At 30.2% G+C, this 20872-nt stretch overlaps 3 protein-coding genes, 1 long non-coding RNA gene and 7 other non-coding genes across 11 annotated transcripts; 2 read left to right on the top strand and 9 right to left on the bottom strand.

Moving 5' to 3' along the window:
• Positions 1-3784: 3784 nt before the first annotated feature.
• lin5 (beta-fructofuranosidase) lies at positions 3785-7648 on the top strand. Its single transcript, NM_001247864.1, has 6 exons — positions 3785-4025; positions 5311-5319; positions 5397-6418; positions 6598-6842; positions 7033-7132; positions 7264-7648. Exons 1-6 carry the CDS (start codon positions 3827-3829, stop codon positions 7441-7443), a joined length of 1755 nt encoding a protein of 584 aa, NP_001234793.1. The 5' UTR covers positions 3785-3826; the 3' UTR covers positions 7444-7648.
• A 1230-nt stretch (positions 7649-8878) lies between these two features.
• Positions 8879-12409, top strand: LIN7 (cell-wall invertase). The gene is made up of 6 exons (NM_001247772.1): positions 8879-9158; positions 9415-9423; positions 9757-10775; positions 11504-11748; positions 11847-11943; positions 12019-12409. The coding sequence occupies exons 1-6, from the start codon at positions 8960-8962 to the stop codon at positions 12199-12201; spliced, it is 1752 nt and encodes a 583-aa protein (NP_001234701.1). The 5' UTR covers positions 8879-8959; the 3' UTR covers positions 12202-12409.
• Positions 12410-12817: 408 nt separating this feature from the next.
• Positions 12818-16294, bottom strand: LOC104649071 (uncharacterized). Its single transcript, XR_743057.4, has 2 exons — positions 16178-16294; positions 12818-13160 (listed from the first exon to the last, which is right to left on the bottom strand). It is a non-coding gene; the product is annotated as an uncharacterized lncRNA (long non-coding RNA).
• LOC112942249 (small nucleolar RNA Z266) lies at positions 13470-13564 on the bottom strand. Its single transcript, XR_003248335.1, has one exon. It is a non-coding gene; the product is annotated as a small nucleolar RNA Z266 (small nucleolar RNA).
• Positions 13933-14029, bottom strand: LOC112942252 (small nucleolar RNA Z266). Its single transcript, XR_003248338.1, has one exon. It is a non-coding gene; the product is annotated as a small nucleolar RNA Z266 (small nucleolar RNA).
• LOC112942254 (small nucleolar RNA Z266) lies at positions 14278-14374 on the bottom strand. The gene has a single exon (XR_003248340.1). It is a non-coding gene; the product is annotated as a small nucleolar RNA Z266 (small nucleolar RNA).
• LOC112942255 (small nucleolar RNA Z266) lies at positions 14564-14659 on the bottom strand. The gene has a single exon (XR_003248341.1). It is a non-coding gene; the product is annotated as a small nucleolar RNA Z266 (small nucleolar RNA).
• Positions 14920-15016, bottom strand: LOC112942250 (small nucleolar RNA Z266). Its single transcript, XR_003248336.1, has one exon. It is a non-coding gene; the product is annotated as a small nucleolar RNA Z266 (small nucleolar RNA).
• LOC112942251 (small nucleolar RNA Z266) lies at positions 15267-15364 on the bottom strand. The gene has a single exon (XR_003248337.1). It is a non-coding gene; the product is annotated as a small nucleolar RNA Z266 (small nucleolar RNA).
• A 793-nt stretch (positions 16295-17087) lies between the features above and the next one.
• LOC101247549 (small ribosomal subunit protein uS11y) lies at positions 17088-19730 on the bottom strand. Its single transcript, XM_004246442.5, has 6 exons — positions 19583-19730; positions 19335-19454; positions 19190-19235; positions 18659-18744; positions 17519-17648; positions 17088-17391 (listed from the first exon to the last, which is right to left on the bottom strand). Exons 1-6 carry the CDS (start codon positions 19583-19585, stop codon positions 17324-17326), a joined length of 453 nt encoding a protein of 150 aa, XP_004246490.1. The 5' UTR covers positions 19586-19730; the 3' UTR covers positions 17088-17323.
• Positions 19731-20743: 1013 nt separating this feature from the next.
• Positions 20744-20823, bottom strand: TRNAL-UAG (transfer RNA leucine (anticodon UAG)). Its single transcript has one exon. It is a non-coding gene; the product is annotated as a tRNA-Leu (tRNA).
• Positions 20824-20872: the final 49 nt, after the last annotated feature.

Consider the following 20872-nt stretch of genomic DNA (forward strand, 5'->3'; position numbering starts at 1 on the left):
TTAAGTTAAAATTACAATTTATCTCTTAGAAGTTTGTATTTACAAAAATCTTTCAAACGGATACATTAATGGAGGGCCCAGATACATTAATAGCCAAAAAATCAAAGCACTGAGATATTAAAAAGAGGGCCGAATACGTGCATTGATATATTAAAAAAAGGGTCGAATACATTAATAGAGTGTCGGATACATTAATGCAGGGTTTGGATACATTAATGGCCAAAAGATCAAAGCACTGATACATTAAATAGATGATCATACATTAAATAGATGATCAGATACATGCGCTGATACATTAAAAAGAGGATGAATACATTAATGGAGTGTCTGATACATTAATATTTTTTTTTGACTTTAGAGAAAAATGAGGAATTTTAGAAATTTGTAAAACTTATAAGGGGATAATGATAATAAGTAAAATAAAAGATATGAAATTTTTGTAATTATTCCTAAAATTTTCTTTTTGTTATTGTTAATATATATATATATAAAGGTTGAGCTTTTTTTTTTCTCTCAAGAATATGATTATTACATCATGTTGACATGGGAACTAAAAATTTATTTATTATTTAAAAATTAGGTATTTATGGATAAGGGAAATTAGTGCAATATAAAAGTTTTGATATAGAAGTTACAACAATTTTAGAGGTGCACATGTATTACCAAATTTCCAATACCAAATGCATATGTTACACTTAGGTTCTTTTTGAGGTATCACCAAATTGTGTTAAAATTGTACTTAGAACTTTTCCAAAGTTATTGTGAAAACTTGTCATCAAGTGAGCAAAAACCTTAGTGGAAGTGCATGTAGGAAGCTTATCATCAAGATTTCTTGTGTTTTTGATGAAAGAATGCTTAGGTAGGGGCGGATTCAGAATCTGAATATATCATTATAGATTTAAATTCGAGATTCTTCCATTCATTTCGTTTATAGGGTTTACGTTTGAGGTATACATACTATTTGTATTTATTTAGTAAATTCTTTAAAGGCTTAAGTCATACATACTATTTTCTTCCCCTTCTTTCACCACCCATCACCGACATCACAAATATTTAAATATATTGTGGTAAGAAATAGAATTAAAAATAATTTTGAGGAAACTCCATTTTTTTCGACGAATCTGAATTATTATTTTTTTAAATCGTTAAGAAATTTAAATCCTAAAAAACTCACAACACAGAAGAAAAAAAGTATCAATAAATTTAAATTAATATTTAAGAAAGTAGTGATATTGGGAGAAATACCAATTACAATAATGAGTAAGATTCAAGGAGAAAGATAGGTGGATGGATGAAAAACAAATTCATATAATTTTGAATTGAAAGGAAAAAGAGTCAAATTCAAAATTACTATCGAAATACTTCGATTTTGTGTCTCGTGCTAAGGGAAATGGTGAACGAATGTCAGAAGAGGGATGGGGTGGGATGTTCTGGGAAGAAGAAGAAGAAAAGGGGAACGAAATATTTTTTTTTAATTATTTTTTTTAGTGAAAACATAATTTTTGTTTATTTTATTTTTTTAATTTATGTTTTAAGTGTGTTTATGGGCCCAATGCCACATGTCTCTTTTTTATTAGCTATTATTTCACGTTAGCAGCGAGTGTAGGACATTCTCTCTTTACTTTTAATTAATTGTCAAAATATATATATATCTCTTTAAAATACACTATTAAATAATACATCGATAAAATATCTTTTCCAAAATTTGATTATTATTACAATAATTTCGATCAAAATTCATGAGGTGTTTTTTCTTTTTTTATATACAATTCACTAATATTTGGCAATGGAATCCACTAAGAAAATCAAAGGTGGAAAAACTATTAACTGCAAATGTTGCAAGACATATTTATGCAAATGAAAAGTAGAAAGCTAATACTTTTTGCCAAATTCATCAAAAAAATGTAATGTGTAAAATGCACTTTATTGTTGTTATGCATATATGTTCATCACCTATTCATCTATCCATTATATTTCATTTTCAATAATTACTGTGGTCCTATTCATTTTATTTTGGAACTCAAATATCATGATTACATATTATTTAAAATTCGCGTTACGATGAAATATAGGCGAAAAAAACTATTAATCTTTCTCATGAGGTGAGGTGAGGCGAGAAAAACAAAACGTTATATATTATTTGATGTCTTGTGTGAGGTGTCACTATTCTAGTTGTGTTTTATCTCCGTCTATACTGAAGTTTAAAAGTACATATATAGCTAATCGAAAACATATTTTTATCATTGAAAATTACAAATTTTTTATGTACGTCTTTGTTGAAACGTCGATAAAAATATAAATATTAATCGGAAGTCGGTCAAAAATATTTCTGACAAAACAATTCTATTCCATCGATAATTTTTACTCTTTTTTTTTTTTAAGTATTGATCAATTTATTCATCTAGAAGGATAAAGTCTACATTTTTATTTGTTTTAAACATATATTTACACAAATGGTCTTTTCAACTATATGTTATAGAATTTGTGAATTAAATCAAATATTATTTTTGTTATGATTTTAGGTTCGAGTCGCTTATAAAAAGATTGTAGTTCATAGCCAAAATTCTTCTCAAAGGCGGAATAATAATTTTAAATTTATGAGCGTTTTGAATTCTAAAACAGATAATTTATTTAATAAATTATATTATACATATGAGAGATAATTTATTCAATAAATTATTTATTTATATTATATAAGTGGAACTTTAATATAAATATACGAAACGCTTATGCTAAAATTGATAACTTGTATTTATTTTAATTTTAATGTTTTTGGAGGGAGAAGGTAGGTAAAATTTGAACATATATTGGTACGTGACAATTCTAAAATGTCTTGAAAGGTCGTGTCGGTGCTACGATTTTTAACGAGAGAGTTTAAAATTTAAAGAAGTAAAATAGATAATTTAATTATGTATAAATAATAATATTTTCTATCAGAGTGGATCCGAACGAATATTATTTTGAATATTATTTTGAATTAAGGCAAAACAAACACTGTATATATGATTAATTTTCGTCAACCAATAGTCCCTTCTCTAGTTTTCTATACGTCAAATTAGATTGTTTAAACACAAATACTTATATGATAATCTTTTACGTGTAATCGATACATAGAAAATAACGTTATTATTTTTTACCAAGAGTCTTATATATACTTTATTTGTAAATTATTACGTCAGGCTTTATACGTTAAATTATTTTGTCATGTAAATTAACTTTACTTTAGTAATATGAAAAGTCTATACAAGCATCGAGTGTATAATTTGACTTTTATTCGATTAAAAAAATACACCTTATATATACAAATTAAGATTATATTTTATATTTGTATAGTAAATATTGACCTATTTATTGACGATATAAAATCACCCCCTGATCGTCATGCTTGAATGAAGACACCTGATTGATTTGATTTTTTCACATGACCCCTCCTCGCTCTTCTCTTTTACGAGTTTGAATTTTCATATAGTTTTAATTATCATGATAAAAATGAGTGAATATATTTTTTAAAATTATATATTGATACATATATCGAGATAAAAATTAAAACTAAATCTCATAAAAATGAAAATTTTGATTTCGTCACTAAACGAAAGAAAGAGAAGTCACGCGTAAGAAAAATACGGCTAATATAATTGAAGTTTATCTTTTAAGAAACATTATTTACATCCATTTTATTTTAATTAAAGAAAAAGAAAATATAAAAATCAAACCGTTTTTTTTATCCACTCATCATAGTTGGTTTTTGTCTATAAATAATCCAATATTCTTTCTTTTCTTCTTCATTATTCTTCAATATCTTTCTCCAAAATCACAAAAAAAAAAAATGGAATTATTTATGAAAAACTCTTCTCTTTGGGGTTTAAAATTTTATTTATTTTGCTTATTTATAATTTTATCAAACATTAATAGGGCATTTGCTTCTCATAATATTTTTTTGGACTTGCAATCTTCAAGTGCTATTAGTGTCAAGAATGTTCATAGAACTCGTTTTCATTTTCAACCTCCTAAACATTGGATTAATGGTATGTTCATTTTTTTTTTATTTTATATAACATGCGATAAATTTAACGTTAGCAATGTGGTTTGTTATTTAAATTCGAATTTGATTATATGACTTTGCTTATATAAATATACATAGTAATAAAAGTTTGTGTATAAATGCATGTCATATACATTTATTGACTTGGTATATATATCAGTACGATTAAATTAATTGATGGTGCAATTAATATTGCATTATTTAGGTGATAAAACTACAGAAATAAACGAAAATATTTTTTTATATATAGAGAAGTTCAAATGTTGATGTTTCTTTTATGGTTACATTGTTTTAAAATGTTTTTTTTTAACTATCTTTATAGCTACATATATATAAGATTGATCATTCTTTATATTTCAAAATTATATCTACATACACACATATACATCATTATGTGGTTCATTTATGTTAGTTTTCAGTATTCGATATTTATTTTTAAGTTTAATTTATTTAAATCTGCGTTAAAATATCTCACTTTTAAAGATAGAATCACTCCTGACCAACTATGAGTAACTCGATTCTCAAAATTTAAATTCGAAATTAGATTAATTATCATGGCAAGAGAACTACAACGTTTTGGATAAGAATGTGCAAAAGAGAGAAAGAAACATGAAATATATAAAAACCTAAGATTTTGGCCATGGAATTTAGGTGAAAATTAATTTGTTGAAGGCACCCTTTATTATTATTATTATAATTATTATTATTATTAATGAAATATAGTGACATTTCATACTCATATATTGTGTGCATTTAATTAATATATGTAGGTCTTATGTTAATTTAAACTTACCAAACATATTGTCTCTTATAAAGTTGACTCCCCCCCTCAACCCCCAACCCCCACCCCCACCCCCACCCCACCCAAAAAAATTACCTCATCAATTTCGTTTTTTATATGACACAATTTTCTTGTTTAATTTGTTATCTACAGAACGACTACTTTCTATATCATTCTACATAATATGTATATTTTTTATAATCACAATAAATCTCATGACACGTTTTCAGATCATAATTTTGCAAACACCTTTTTCTTTATTTTTTAATTAGGTATATCACATAAATTAAAAGGATTCATTAATTTTCGCAGAGAAAACTAATTAGTTTCTGTGTTTTTCACCTTTCATTTATTAATTACTACATAATTTTTAATCAATAATTGATGAAAGACTATGTAATGTATTCTATTATCTTCACTAATCATTTTTTTTTTGTATAATTCTTATATGGTCTCTCTCCATTGGATGCCTTTCAAATATACAAAGACCCTAATGGTAAGTTAGATTATTTTTCATTTAATTTTATCAATAACTCAATGATATTATTGATTTTCATTTTATTTTTCAAACAGCACCAATGTATTATAATGGAGTGTATCATTTATTCTATCAATACAATCCAAAAGGATCAGTATGGGGCAATATTATTTGGGCTCATTCAGTCTCAAAAGACTTGATAAATTGGATCCATTTAGAACCTGCAATTTATCCATCCAAAAAATTTGACAAGTATGGTACTTGGTCTGGATCATCAACTATTTTACCTAATAACAAACCTGTTATCATATACACCGGAGTAGTAGATTCGTATAATAATCAAGTCCAGAACTACGCCATCCCGGCTAACCTATCTGATCCATTTCTTCGTAAATGGATCAAACCTAACAACAACCCGTTGATCGTCCCTGATAACAGTATCAATAGAACTGAGTTTCGCGATCCAACTACAGCTTGGATGGGCCAAGATGGGCTTTGGAGGATTTTAATAGCAAGTATGAGAAAACATAGAGGGATGGCATTGTTGTATAGAAGTAGAGATTTTATGAAATGGATCAAAGCCCAACATCCACTTCATTCATCTACTAATACTGGAAATTGGGAGTGTCCTGATTTTTTCCCTGTATTATTTAATAGTACCAATGGTTTAGATGTATCGTATCGCGGAAAAAATGTTAAATATGTCCTCAAGAATAGTCTTGATGTTGCTAGGTTTGATTATTACACTATTGGCATGTATCACACCAAAATAGATAGGTATATTCCGAATAACAATTCAATTGATGGTTGGAAGGGATTGAGAATCGACTATGGTAATTTCTATGCATCGAAGACATTCTATGATCCTAGCAGAAATCGAAGGGTTATTTGGGGTTGGTCAAATGAATCCGATGTATTACCTGACGATGAAATTAAGAAAGGATGGGCTGGAATTCAAGGTATTCCGCGACAAGTATGGCTAAACCTTAGTGGTAAACAATTACTTCAATGGCCTATTGAAGAATTAGAAACCCTAAGGAAGCAAAAGGTCCAATTGAACAACAAGAAGTTGAGCAAGGGAGAAATGTTTGAAGTTAAAGGGATCTCAGCATCACAGGTTTCAACTTTTCCTTATTAAACTATAGTCTTTTAAATATCATTAATCTACTTCTTATATGTATAATCAATGTATAACTATTATATCAAATGCACATGATCGATTGATTATACATTTGCTATATATATATCTCTATTATATCAATTGCACTGTCTCATCTTGCATTTCTTTGATCGTAGGCTGATGTTGAAGTGCTGTTCTCATTTTCAAGTTTGAACGAGGCCGAACAATTTGATCCTAGATGGGCTGACCTATATGCCCAAGACGTTTGTGCCATTAAGGGTTCGACTATCCAAGGTGGGCTTGGACCATTTGGGCTTGTGACATTAGCTTCTAAAAACTTAGAAGAATACACACCTGTTTTCTTCCGAGTGTTCAAGGCTCAAAAAAGTTATAAGATTCTCATGTGCTCAGATGCTAGAAGGTTTGTTTCTTCAATCCAATTAATTGTAATGATCGAAGTTCACATCTTCTCCAAATTGAGTAAATCGAGAATTATAATGACCCGACTTTGATATCATGATAAGAAATGCATTTACTTATAGATCGCCCGTTAGTGTCATTAAAAAACTCTAACCTTGTTTAGGTTTTTTTTTTTTTTAATTAATGAGCAGATCTTCCATGAGACAAAATGAAGCAATGTACAAGCCCTCATTTGCTGGATATGTAGATGTAGATTTAGAAGACATGAAGAAGTTATCTCTTAGGAGTTTGGTAAGTTTTGCTTTCACAATTTTTATTTATTTATAATTTATTTGATCAAAACTTTCAAGATTCGATTAATTTGAAGAGTAACGATTTGTGTTTGACTAATCAATTTGTATCATATGCATATTTTTTTTTAGATTGATAACTCAGTAGTGGAAAGTTTCGGTGCTGGTGGCAAAACATGCATAACATCAAGGGTGTATCCAACTTTAGCGATTTATGATAATGCACATTTATTTGTTTTTAACAATGGCTCTGAGACAATCACAATTGAGACTCTGAATGCTTGGAGCATGGATGCATGTAAGATGAACTAAATATTTTCAAAAAAATTGGAATTATGTCTACAATTATATATGTCTAAAGAGACAAAAATTGTGTTAAATTTAACAGTAGATGATGTTCACAAAAATCCTCTATAATTGTCTCTAATTTATTTTGGTGAATTTAGAAGGCAAAGTGTGTGTATGGATTTTTCTAGTACCATATATATATATATTAAGTAAGAAATTTGTTAGCTTTCCTTTTTGTTTTGTAACATAATCAAATGTGTGGTCTTATGTAGAACTAATATTTGGTAATATTAGGCAAGTTGTTATGTGACTTATTTTATTCAAAAATATAATAAGAAGTTCAAAGAGAAGAGTACAAGTAAGTAAGTAAGCAGAGACGAATCCTGGATTTAAAGGGTCTGGCTATATTAATGTTTTTTTAATTTAAGCATTAGCGATTCGCCTTGCAAGTAATCGATAGGACAAAAGTTTTACCTTACTAATTCTATTGAGGCACCAAATCCCTATGAAAAAGCATGTAAAATATGAGAAGACGAAAGAATTAAATAGGTTATAATTATTGTATAATTTATAACACACTTTATGATAATATTACAAATAAGAATATCGAATATTTAATTAATGACGAACTATAAAAGCAAAGAAGGAAGGATGAGCTTCCAAAAACAATCGCAAATGAATAAAGATGCCCAAAATAGAGTAACCTAACGAAGTCGATACTTCCATTCATAATCAAATCTGTTCAAAAACACTTGATGGTTTATTTTTAACTTTAAGAGATGTATCATATCGTCTCTTATTATTCTTTTAGGGCTATTCGCCGTAGGAATAAAATTTATATGATCAAATTTCACGTTATATAAATAATGTGAAGAAAAAACTTATACTTTTCAAGGTAACAAGAAATCATGTTTTTTTTACGCCTTCGTGGAGACTACTTCCTCGTAACAAAAAATTAACATTTTAAGTGGCGACTCTAAAAACTCGTGGCCAGTATATTAGTCGCCATTAAACATTATTTTTAATCATGAGTTCTTTTCTTTTTTAATCTTTTTTTAAGGTCAAATTTACCACTTTATCTTATTTATTTAAATTGAAAAATCCCAAATTTTGCATTATTTTTTTGAATTCCTTTTTTTTTTACACACTCAAAAAGTCAAAACATTAAAAAAACGAAATAGCAAATTAAATGGCAAAAGACTTGTTCTAACAAAAAAAAAATAGTAAAACAGACTCATAAAAGGTAACAATAACCAACAAATCACACAAAATTGTAGATAAATATTATGCAAACAAATAAAAATTAATAATCCAATCCATTTATTTATTTTTTTAAAAAAAACCTAAATTAACTCTCCATCTTTCAATCAAAAACAAACTCTACCCATTTTTTTCACTATAAATACTCTTCATAATTTTCATTTGTTCTTCATTCCCATGTTTCTTTTCTCCTTATCCAAAAAAAAAAAAATTAAAAAAAATTATTTAGATTAAATATCACTATCTGTCAAAGCCCAATCATTAAAATAAAATAAAAATTATGGATTATTCATCTAATAAAAGTTCTCGTTGGGCTTTGCCAGTTATCTTAGTTTGCTTTTTTGTAATTTTATTATCCAATAATGTTGTTTTTGCTTCTCATAAAGTTTTTATTCACTTGCAATCTCAAAATGCTGTAAATGTTCATACTGTTCATCGAACTGGTTATCATTTTCAGCCCGAAAAACATTGGATCAATGGTATGTTTATTCCTTTTTTTCGTCTTTTTTTTATATATATATATAATAAAACGAACATGTTGTGTTTAGTCTAGATTTAATACTAGTGATTTTTTTGACGCTAACAAATAATCGAGTACTCACCATTTGTCAATAGATACATTGACATGTATTAGTATGATTTTCGTCTTTTTTCGTTGTTTCTAATATTATTTAATCTTCACTAATTTTTTTTATTTTTCTTTGAATGATGTCTCTTGGTCAAAACATACAATAGATCCCAATGGTAAGTTAACTATATTTTTGTATATTTTTTAAATTTATTTTATTCTTATTATATAATATAGGGAAAAAAGGATAAATATATCCCCGAACTATTATAAATAGTATGCACCAGTATCCTCTGTTATACTTTAGAGACATTTTTGCCGTCAAAAAACTAGAACACATATATCCTTTATTTATCCCGATATCGAATCGATTGTACCACGAGTGAAGGGTATAGCTCTAGTTTTTGGACGGTAGGGCACCTAAAGTATGACGAAGAATATCTGCAAACCATTTACAATAGTTTTGGATATATTTGTGAACTAATGATGTTTGAATTCTTTTTTCATAGCACCAATGTATTTCAATGGAGTGTATCATCTATTCTACCAGTACAACCCAAATGGTTCAGTATGGGGTAACATTGTTTGGGCTCATTCCGTTTCAAAAGACTTGATCAATTGGATCAATTTAGAACCTGCAATTTACCCATCAAAGCCATTTGATCAATTCGGTACCTGGTCTGGATCAGCAACCATCCTACCTGGTAACAAGCCAGTCATCTTGTACACCGGAATCATAGATGCCAACCAAACCCAAGTCCAAAACTACGCAATCCCAGCTAACTTATCCGATCCATATCTCCGCGAATGGATCAAGCCAGACAACAACCCATTAATTATAGCCGATGAAAGTATCAACAAGACCAAGTTTCGTGACCCAACAACAGCATGGATGGGTAAAGACGGGCATTGGAGAATCGTCATGGGAAGTTTGAGGAAACACAGCAGGGGCTTAGCTATAATGTATAGGAGCAAAGACTTTATGAAATGGGTCAAGGCTAAACACCCACTTCACTCAACTAACGGCACTGGAAACTGGGAATGCCCTGATTTTTACCCAGTTTCATCGAAAGGTACTGATGGGTTGGATCAATACGGTGAGGAACACAAGTACGTGCTGAAGAACAGTATGGATCTTACTCGATTTGAGTATTATACACTTGGAAAATACGATACGAAAAAAGATAGGTACGTTCCAGATCCAGATTCTGTCGATAGTTTGAAGGGATTGAGACTCGATTACGGTAACTTCTACGCATCGAAGTCATTCTACGATCCAAGCAAAAATCGAAGGGTTATCTGGGGTTGGTCTAATGAATCAGATATATTCCCAGAGGATGATAATGCGAAGGGATGGGCTGGGATTCAATTGATTCCTCGTAAAGTATGGCTTGATCCAAGTGGTAAGCAGTTGGTTCAATGGCCTGTGGAGGAACTAGAAACCCTAAGAACTCAAAAGGTTCAATTGAGCAACAAGAAGATGAACAATGGGGAGAAGATTGAAGTTACAGGAATCACACCAGCACAGGTATATATATAGACTTTTTTATTTTTAATTTATTATTATTATTATTATTACTCTCTCCGTTTTCAAAAAAAAAATATCCCTATTTTCTTTTATAGTCTCTTTAATTTAAAAAGAATGATCTATTTTCTTTTTGGATAACCTTTTAACTTTGATTTTTCACGTGAAATGTTTAAAATCACGAGATTAAAGAGCATTTTGGTTACATTTGACATAACTGAAATTTAGAAACACAAGATTAAAGGACATTTTGGTACATTTGACATAACTTGAATTTAAAACCACATAATTAAAGGGCATTTTGGTACATTTGAATTAGAACATTTTGATACATTTGACATAACATGAATTTAGAACCACAAGATTAAAAAATCTTCTTTCTTTTTTCTTAAATTTCGTTCCAAGTCAAATTAGGTCATTCTTTTTTAATTACTCCCTCCGTCTAATTTTATGTAACAACATTTGACCGGACGGAGAGTTTTAAGAAATAAATAAAACACTTTGAGATGTGTACCAAATTGCTCTCCAAAAATACTCACTTTTCTCTCTCCTCATAAATGTATTTGAGTACTATTTTTAAAATTAAGCGAGTCCAACAAGAATAAAATAGAAACTGTACTTTTAAATATTTACCATATAAAAAAATGTGATTTTTTTTTTTTGAAAACTGATCAAAAAGAAAATGATATCACTCGACGATGAAAGTGTTTAATAATGAAAAAACATGACAGGCTGATGTTGAAGTGACATTCTCATTTGCAAGTTTGGATAAGGCAGAGTCATTTGATCCTAAATGGAATGATATGTATGCACAAGATGTTTGTGGACTCAAGGGTGCAGATGTTCAAGGTGGGCTTGGGCCATTTGGTCTTGCTACATTAGCTACTGAAAACTTGGAAGAAAACACACCGGTTTTCTTCCGAGTTTTCAAAGCACAGCAAAACTACAAGGTTCTCTTGTGTTCTGACGCTAAAAGGTACTACTTATTGAATTTTTAACTTGTTGGTAACGTTTTCGACGGTATAATATCGAGAAGTTGAGAAATTGACAAATCTTTTGTTTTATGTCTGATAGGTCAACTCTTAAGTTCAATGAAACAATGTACAAAGCTTCATTTGCTGGATTTGTTGATGTTGATTTGGCTGACAAGAAATTGTCACTCAGAAGCTTGGTAACTTCTCTTTCTATCGTTAATCAAAAATCTAAACGAACATTTGAATCTAAACTATTGAAATTCTTTTTGTAGATTGATAATTCAGTTATAGAAACTTTTGGTGCTGGTGGAAAGACATGTATAACATCGAGGGTTTATCCAACATTGGCAATTAACGACGAGGCACATTTATTCGCGTTTAACAACGGAACGGAGCCAATCACAATTGAGAGTTTGGATGCATGGAGTATGGGCAAAGCTAAGATACAATATTGAAGAAAAAAAAAAGAATAAGGAGAAAGGAACTATGGTAAAAGGGGGAAATATGAGATTTTGATGGACATATAAGAGTTTGTTATTTTGATATTTCAACTCTATTTTTTTTGTTTATCAAATTAGATATCCCTCGAGTCAAAAAAAATGTATATAGATTTATCCTCTATTTTCAATTTATGACAATAATGCTATGTTTTTGCTTTCAAAATTGTTGTTTTCGTTATATTATTTGTTCAATCGTGTATTTATTTTATTGATATATCTTTTAAATTTTAAATTTTAATATTTTATTTTATTATTATATTTACATAGCTACAGAATGGTCTAACAAATAAAAGAAGTTTGTCATTGAAAGGAAATAATTGGTTAAATCTTATCTGAAAAATAGTTTCAGATTATTTTTTAACATAGTTTTATTTTTCAGATAACATAGTTTGAGATAATGTTAAATAATATGATGTTGCATTGGGTATTTCCTGGATAAATAATTCATCTTTTGTTTCTACAGAGTTAAATAAAAATAGCAACCATCTTATTTTGAAGAAAGTGTTTTAATATTTTTTCGTTCAATTGTTTTTTCCAACTAAATAAATTGTATAACAAGAAGAAGCTCAAATGGACAAAATTTGTTTCTGATAAATTGTATTCAAACAAAAGTACAATTAGTGCTTTTTAGAGAATCCAGTTCCGGCGGAAGATTAAGTAAGGTGCGGTATAAAGACCAATCAATTTCCTACAACAGACAATAGAGGGCTCTGACGTGACCACGGTCAATGAGACTATTGTTCTGATTCTATAGAGTCTAACCTTGAAAAGAAAAGACTCGTTGTTTTTAAGCCTGGTCCAGGTGTGGGAGCTATACTTGATATACAAGTCGACTCGTGAACTACGGAGTACTCCAAATGTTTTACCAAACAGAAGAACAATGGGCAAACACCAATCCTGAGAAGTGGTAAAATCTACAAAACATTGAAAGGTATAAAATGTTTGGTAAGTCAGAATACATTAGCATAAATATTGGAGCTCACAGAGTCATTTGCTGACTCTTGCATATACATAATTCCTCCTTATCATTAACAAAGTAGAAATAAATATGATATATACTATGAAAACACAAATAAGTCAAACAAAAAAAAAGAGATGAACTTTGTAATGAATGGACACAGAAAACTGATCTGTTGCTGTTGCTCAGACAGACGAAACATGTTGCCTCAGCTGTGTCGAAAAAAAAGAAACAAGATGATGTGGGAACAAAGGTTCTTGAATTATGTTGGCAAGTCAGAATATCAATAAGCCTCAGAAGTTTTAGCTCATTGGGGAAAAAACCCTGGCACATCTAATAGACTCATCATTCTTGCCATAAATTGAATTACCAAAGTGTATTAGCAGATCACCTACACACAAAAAATACACCAGGAAGAAAGAAAGAGTGGAAACAAATACATTATGGATGCACAATATCAAAAGAGAAAGCTCAGAATATCAATAAGCAGTTAGTGTAAACATTCAACAGGGAGTTCTCCCTTCACACAACAGATATTCATCATTCCCATACCTACCTAAAATTAACTATAAATGCCAAAAGAAGCCAAATTATATATTTAATAATAATTTACATCAAAATCTTCTGTTAGTAATGTTAATAATGAACTTTTATAGTCATAGTTAGGTCCAACAAAAATTAAGGGATCAATGAACACCATGTAAATCAAAAAATAAAAGAGTGAATCACAAATGCAAGTCAGAATATCAATAAGCCTCGATGATTGAGCTCATAGAGGAATTCACCACTCGCACATCTAATTGTTTTTCATCATGCTTGCCATAGCAAAGGCTAAATATAGCACAAATTCCACCTCAACTAGAAAAAAGTAGAATCAACAACGGATGTGACACCACAAAAAGTATGGGCTATATCCTGACGTGTAACTTCAGTTAAGGTCTAAATCAGATAAATATTTCAACTTAACAATTTGCTACAACTTCAAGTGAAAAATTAGTACAAATGCAATAATGAAGCATATTTGTAGAACACAAAATTAAAAAGTTCCATTTATTTCTATTGTAAGTACTTTAAGAAGGCAAGTCAGAATATCAATAAGCCTCGATGATTGAGCTCATAGAGGAATACACCACTCACACATCTAATAGTTTATCATCATTCTTGCCATAGCAAAGTTATGTTATGAATATAAATAGAAATATACTGCAAACCACATCTAAATTAGGGAGATTCAAAGCATCTTTTGTTGGAACAAAAAGATAGCAACTTTCATTTTCAACAGTGACAAATTATTCAAACACACAAATGCTTAATTTTCAAAGCTGAAATTTTGTCTTAGAACAAATAGAAAGTACTACATAAGACAAGTCAGAATATCAATAAGCCTCGATGGTTGAGCTCACAGAGGAATTCACCACTCGCACATCTAATTGTTTTTCATCTTTCTTGACATTACACAACAATATTAATAACAGAACTAGAAAGATAATGCACATACCACCACAAAAAAAGCTCCACAGAAACCAATAAACTTTACAATCTCATATCATTAAGATAGAAACAAGGAGCATAGCCCCAAAACTCCAAAAATTGGCACAATGGTCATATAAGGTGGCACCTTTCTAATTTCAAACTAACTTAAATTCTTATCCAAGTCCTAAAAACAAAAATTCAAAGGACTTCTCTTTTTCCTAAATCGAAAAGAAAGTAGTTCTTAAAGGCAAGTCAGAATATCAATATGCCTCGATGTTTAAGCTCATAGAGGAATTCACCCCTCGCACATCTAATTGTTTCCAATCATTCTTGCCATACAAAAACAAATATACTTTAAAAAGAACCTGTTTGCAATATAATCTATACACTGCATCAACAAGAGACATTCCAAGTATATGTGTTTCCATAACACAAAAGATACACAACACTTCAAAATTCCAAAACAACTCAACTAGAACATTCCAATTTAGCCACAGTGACAAACATATGCAACCAAACAAATGGTAAAAACTAAATTGAGACAACAAACTTCAAAAGAATTCCTATATTTAAAATCGAAAGTACTTCATAAAGGCAAGTCAGAATATCAATAAGCCTCGATGATTGAGCTCATAGAGGAATTCAACTCTCACACATCTAATTTTGTTTTCATCACTCTTGCCATAAGAACAAGGAAATATAATAAACAAAAATCACAAAATAATGTACACCCCACCTCAACTAGAGCCATTCAAAACATCTTTTGGTTCTATATCCCCAATTGGGAAAGACAAAACCAAAAAAAAAGGATATGACTCCTGAAATAAGGCGAGGCAAAAGGAGACTCACTAAAGGAAAACCCTAAAGAGAAAACTCCAGCATATAACACACCTTTCATATATACAATTGTACATACAAAAGAGTGTGCATATATACAATTAATATAGCGCAGCTATGACTCAAAACGCTTCCATGGAGCATAATGGAAGGCGATCTTAAGGGCGGCGCAAAATGAAACAAATTAATCCATACACAACACACTTTGTTATATAGCTCCAATCGATCAAAATGTTGCAACATATTCCAAAAATCACATCTTTAAGAGAAATTAATGCATACCCAATAGCATTTTGATCAATCCACGCATCATACACACTTCACATACAAAAAAAACAATTTTTAAGAAAAACCACTACACACCCAACTGCATTTTGGACAACCAAAGCAACATAAAAGCAAAACCCCTAAAATTCATGTAAAAATTTTCGGTTTATAACATAATTTTGAGTTTACCAGTCACGATAATCAACTGCAACAGAGAAACACAGCTGACTAAGTTGAAAATGGCAAATAATTATAGGGTATTATAACTTCCACTGTTAGCAAACTAAATTGCATAAGAGGTTTCAGTTATTAACCCATTAAAACATGAAATCAAAAAGAGGAAAAACACCATACACGAAGAAATTCAATACGATAAGCAATGAAGAAGAAACTCACAAAGATTCGGCTACATTGGGGATTGATCCCCAAATTATTGAAGTGAAAAATAGAGATTTATAGACTCAACAATTAGGGTTTTAGCATAGGATTAATGGGCTAAAGAGTGAATGGACCTACATATTGCTGGTTGGGCCGAAGAGATCTGTATAGGCCCAAATTGAAGATCCATTTCTTGCAAAAAAAAAACAAAGAAATCTTTTAATAAAGAGAAAACTTCAAATGTGTCATCGAACTTTGAGAAAAAGATTCATGTACATCAATCGTTAAAAGTTTAGTTTATTTATGTCATTTTTCTTTTTATAAAAAAAATTTATCCATGTCATTATTTGTTACCTAAAAACAGTTTTGATTTTGCAAAATTATCTTTTACATGTGATATGGATGACATTAATTAAATCACGTTTTAAAAAGGACAAAAACTCAAGCATGTCATCAAACTTATAAAAAAAAAAAGATTCATTTATGTCATTTTAAAAAAAAATTGATTCATATATATCATTTCAATTAACAAATAATGATATGAATGATGAGTCAAATTTTTAATACGATGACATATTTGAGTCTTTCCTCTTCAAGTAAATAATGCATGTAAAAGTTGTTTTTACTAGTCTTTAATATAAGACTTCCTAATTTTCCAATTTGTTATTGAAAGGTATCTTTTTATTTCAAACATAGCTTGTTTCAAAATACTATTTGGGGGTTAAACTTTATTCCATGTTTTACTTTGAAATAATAGTTAATCTTTGAATGATTTTATTCAAATATTTATACTAAAATTGTATAATTTCAAAATCTCAATTTCATCTTTATAAATTTCGACTATACAACGTCCTGAAAACAGTTGTTTATGCAATTCGTTTTATCAAGTATATATCCATAATGAAATAAAGCTTTATAACTAACAGAATTGTGAAGATAAAAAGAGTATAAATTTATCCAACAATTAGCCTGCATAAACCAAATTTAAGAGAACTTAACTATCTCGAAAAGCTGGCAAACTCAAAATGAAGGTGGTTTCGAAACCAAAAGTGCTCAACTACAGAGTGTTCAGAAATCAAATGTAAATAGATATCGAAAGCTGCATTTTTCGACAACAATATTTTCCTCCAATTTGCAACATGCTGCAGAAAAGAGAAAGAGTCTTCACAGCCTCCTTCCCCTTCTACCACCCTTTCTGCGAGTACTATCGGTGGGAATTGGAGTAACATCCTCTGCAAAATATATAGGAAGAATTACTTAAAAGTGATGACATAACAATGATACAACAGATTATATGGAGCATATTACGAGAACTTTGCCATGATACGATACTGATGCAAGAGAGAAAAGCTTATGTACCTATACGTCCAATTTTCATGCCAGAACGAGCCAAAGCTCTAAGAGCGGACTGGGCACCAGGACCAGGAGTCTTGGTCTTGTTGCCTCCTGTAGCTCGGAGCTTAATGTGAAGAGCATTAATTCCAAGTTCCTGTAAATCAAAAGTTCATAAATAATATTTTAAAAGATTAACAAGTGATGACGAGACCTAGTGACATCAGACTAGATGGATAAAGATGGACGTATCCGAGCTTGAGTCTTAAATATAGTGTAGCTATATTTAGACTCTGAATAAATGGCATAGCATGGAACCCATTAACAATGATTCTGACCACCATTCCGAAACCTTGACGCTTAAATAGAATCTGAAGCACACATTTTTCCATAGTTCAAGCACCACCAGCGATTATGCAACTGTTAGTGGTAAAAGTGTCCGAAAATTGAAGGTGCACACATCACTTCAGAATGGAATCTTCCATAACAAAGCCTAATAGATCCAAACCGGTGACATAAAATCTACGGGTCTCTACAATATGTTCGAAGGAATGGCATTTATTCCAATCAATTATACACAAATTTTTTATTGTTAAGCAAAAGTAAGATGCATCAGGCATATGGAACCCAAAAACAATCTTATAGACCATCTACATCCTAGCAAGAAACATAGATAGGAGTAAAGGCCATCATGTACATTATAAGATCTTCGAATGTCTAGTCGGCAGAATTATTGGCTTTAGCACACATTCAGAAAAGGGAGGCATCAGAAGATCCAAAAGGTCTTAAATTTCGAAACTGCTAAATTTTATCTACAAAGCAACACTCTACACTTATAGAAGAGCTATGTAATTTGGCACCTATATTACTGGTCAATGCAAGAAAGGATAAATCCCTGCACCAACATGGAATGCAACATCCAGGAGAACTAAACATTACATCAATATCCAGTGAAATTAGTATAGTGACTTTCTTCAGAAATAAAATCTAATATTAATCTCTGTGAACAGTACCATATAGGCAAAAAGTCTTCATTTTTTTCGTTCATACATAAATGGTTTATATTGATATAGACCTGAACTAGACCAACTTTATATCTGATGAGCTTAACTAACAATTAAGTAGAATTAAGGAAATTGACTTTATCAGAACCAAACAAGACACTACCTTGCATCGCTGTGACACATCCTGAGCTGCAAGCATAGCAGCATACGGAGAAGACTCATCTCTGTCAGCCTTCACCTTCATTCCACCTGCAACAAAAATGTATAACAATTTGAGATGAAAGGCTTCTCCATACCATTACGACATCAACAACTAAGATTAAACTCCACACTAGACGGAACCTCTATACCCATTTTCCTTCTTCCTAGAAGGATTATATTCTAATACCAATAATTTGCTGCCTCAACCATATCAAGGATTCCCTAAAACTATAGATGCTCTACATTCTTGATTTCCCTAAAACTATAGATGCTCTACATTTCCTACCACTTACATTCATCTATATTGAAAAAGTAAATATATGTCTATCCAATAGGGATAACAACAACAGAATTAGCATCCTGGAAGAAAGGCATCTACATTTATACATAAACCGATGTTCGCATCGAAAGCAACAATTATACTGCTACCAGCTAATCAGTAACTACAAGGATACAGTCAAAAGTATAAAACAATTGTTTCTATAAGGCATACCAGTAATGCGAACCATAGTTTCTCTTCCAGACAAATCAGTAACGTGCTGCATTCATCACATACACTAAGAATCAGTAAAACACACAAATAACAAAGCCAAATCTACATTTCTACATCAAATTTTCAAAAACCATAACTCACTCACAATGAATGTATCATTGAACGATGCAAAAATGTGTGCAACACCGAACACCAATTCACCTTCCCTCGTTGCTGGTCCAAGTGTAACAGTCTCTTCCTTAGGCTCCCTGGTCTTTCTCCTCGACTACAAACAAACAATTTCATCGAACATACAGTTTTTCAATTCAAATTAATCAAATCAAACTAAATATAATCGACATAAACAGCAAATCTTCAGTAATGAAATGGAAATTTCAGCACGAGAAATAGTACCATGGCTTCAGCTGAGCTTGATAGTGAGAAAATTCAGAGATACTCAGCAGCTTGAAGAAACCCTAATTTGCAGTGGAAGCTCACAAAAATGGCTGCCGCTGTTTATATATTAGGGTTTGGGGATGAGCTTTTTTCTGATAATATCGATAATTACCCCAATTGTTTTGATTTGACTATAAGTGGCCCCTCTAGTTTGGGTGAAAGTTTATTCCTACCCCTCTTATTGTTTTATTGGTAAGATTTATCCCCCGTTATACGAATCGATTATTTTTAATCTCGTCGATAATAAGCTCAACAAATATATCCCTTGATGTTTCCTCCGATCGGGTATTAGTATCAAATTTCAAGTGGATCACCGATAACTAAGTTTTGATCATCTTTCTTCTGTAACTCAAGGTAGAATTTTTTTCATACGCGAAGTTTGTTTCAAATTAATAAGGACCTGATACATGTTTTTGTGTATATACGTAATTATTATGAAATTAGTAATTGATTGATAAACATTTTCGTTTTTCAATCATAAAAAAGTTGTATTATAGTTGATTTATTAACATTTTTGTTTTTCAATCATGAAAATTGTGTATGAATTGATCTCATTGATAAATAATCAAATAAGGCATGGGAATAAGATTTAGTGTGAATAATTTGTATTGTTTTTGTTATCATGTCAAAAAGAAACTAAACTTGCTATTTAATTTGCTAAATATACTTTCTTTATTATAATTTATGTGACGTAATTTAAATTAACAAAAAAATTAAAAAATAAATTAGGCTTTTGGTTTAAAATATATCATAGAGTACAATTTTTGTATTATCATTTTGTTAAAATACATGATCTTAAACGTATTAGAATATATGTATGACTATAAAAGTTGAGATTTGTTAAATCTTTGCTTTAACATATATAGTAAAGATTGTGGTGCTTTGGGACAAATTTTGCTTCCTCTTACTTTCTTTTTTCACCTAAAATTTTTACAGTGTTCAAATAAGTTTATGTATATTTCAATTAATTTTGTGATATATTTACTATTTCTTATCAATATAAATATCAAATTATATTATTTATCAAAACTTAGACAAATAAAAAACTAGTTATACTGTTATAGTATAGAAGAAAAACAAGATTAGAAATTAAGTTTTTTAAAAATCGAAAAAAATTATTGACAGCTGTGGGATTTGAACCCACGCCCTTTCGGACCAGAGCCTAAATCTGGCGCCTTAGACCACTCGGCCAAACTGTCAGATATGTATTAATTTGAATAATTTATTATTTATAATTATAATTATCCA

Source organism: Solanum lycopersicum, chromosome 9, assembly GCF_036512215.1.
Source record: "Solanum lycopersicum chromosome 9, SLM_r2.1".
Lineage (NCBI taxonomy): Eukaryota > Viridiplantae > Streptophyta > Magnoliopsida > Solanales > Solanaceae > Solanum > Solanum lycopersicum.

Bases quoted from the DNA above. Each gene is read 5' to 3' on its own strand.
- lin5 (NM_001247864.1), top strand. From the start codon at position 3,827: ATGGAATTATTTATGAAAAACTCTTCTCTTTGGGGTTTAAAATTTTAT. The intron at 6,419-6,597 runs GTTTCAACTTTT...CTTTGATCGTAG, and splicing joins AAGGGATCTCAGCATCACAG to GCTGATGTTGAAGTGCTGTT. The intron at 6,843-7,032 runs GTTTGTTTCTTC...ATTAATGAGCAG, and splicing joins ATGTGCTCAGATGCTAGAAG to ATCTTCCATGAGACAAAATG.
- LIN7 (NM_001247772.1), top strand. From the start codon at position 8,960: ATGGATTATTCATCTAATAAAAGTTCTCGTTGGGCTTTGCCAGTTATC. The intron at 10,776-11,503 runs GTATATATATAG...AAAACATGACAG, and splicing joins CAGGAATCACACCAGCACAG to GCTGATGTTGAAGTGACATT. The intron at 11,944-12,018 runs GTAACTTCTCTT...TTCTTTTTGTAG, and splicing joins AATTGTCACTCAGAAGCTTG to ATTGATAATTCAGTTATAGA.
- LOC101247549 (XM_004246442.5), bottom strand. The intron at 17,649-18,658 runs GTAGTGTCTTGT...TTTGATTTACAG, and splicing joins ATGTGTCACAGCGATGCAAG to GAACTTGGAATTAATGCTCT. The intron at 17,392-17,518 runs GTACATAAGCTT...TATATTTTGCAG, and splicing joins CATGAAAATTGGACGTATAG to AGGATGTTACTCCAATTCCC.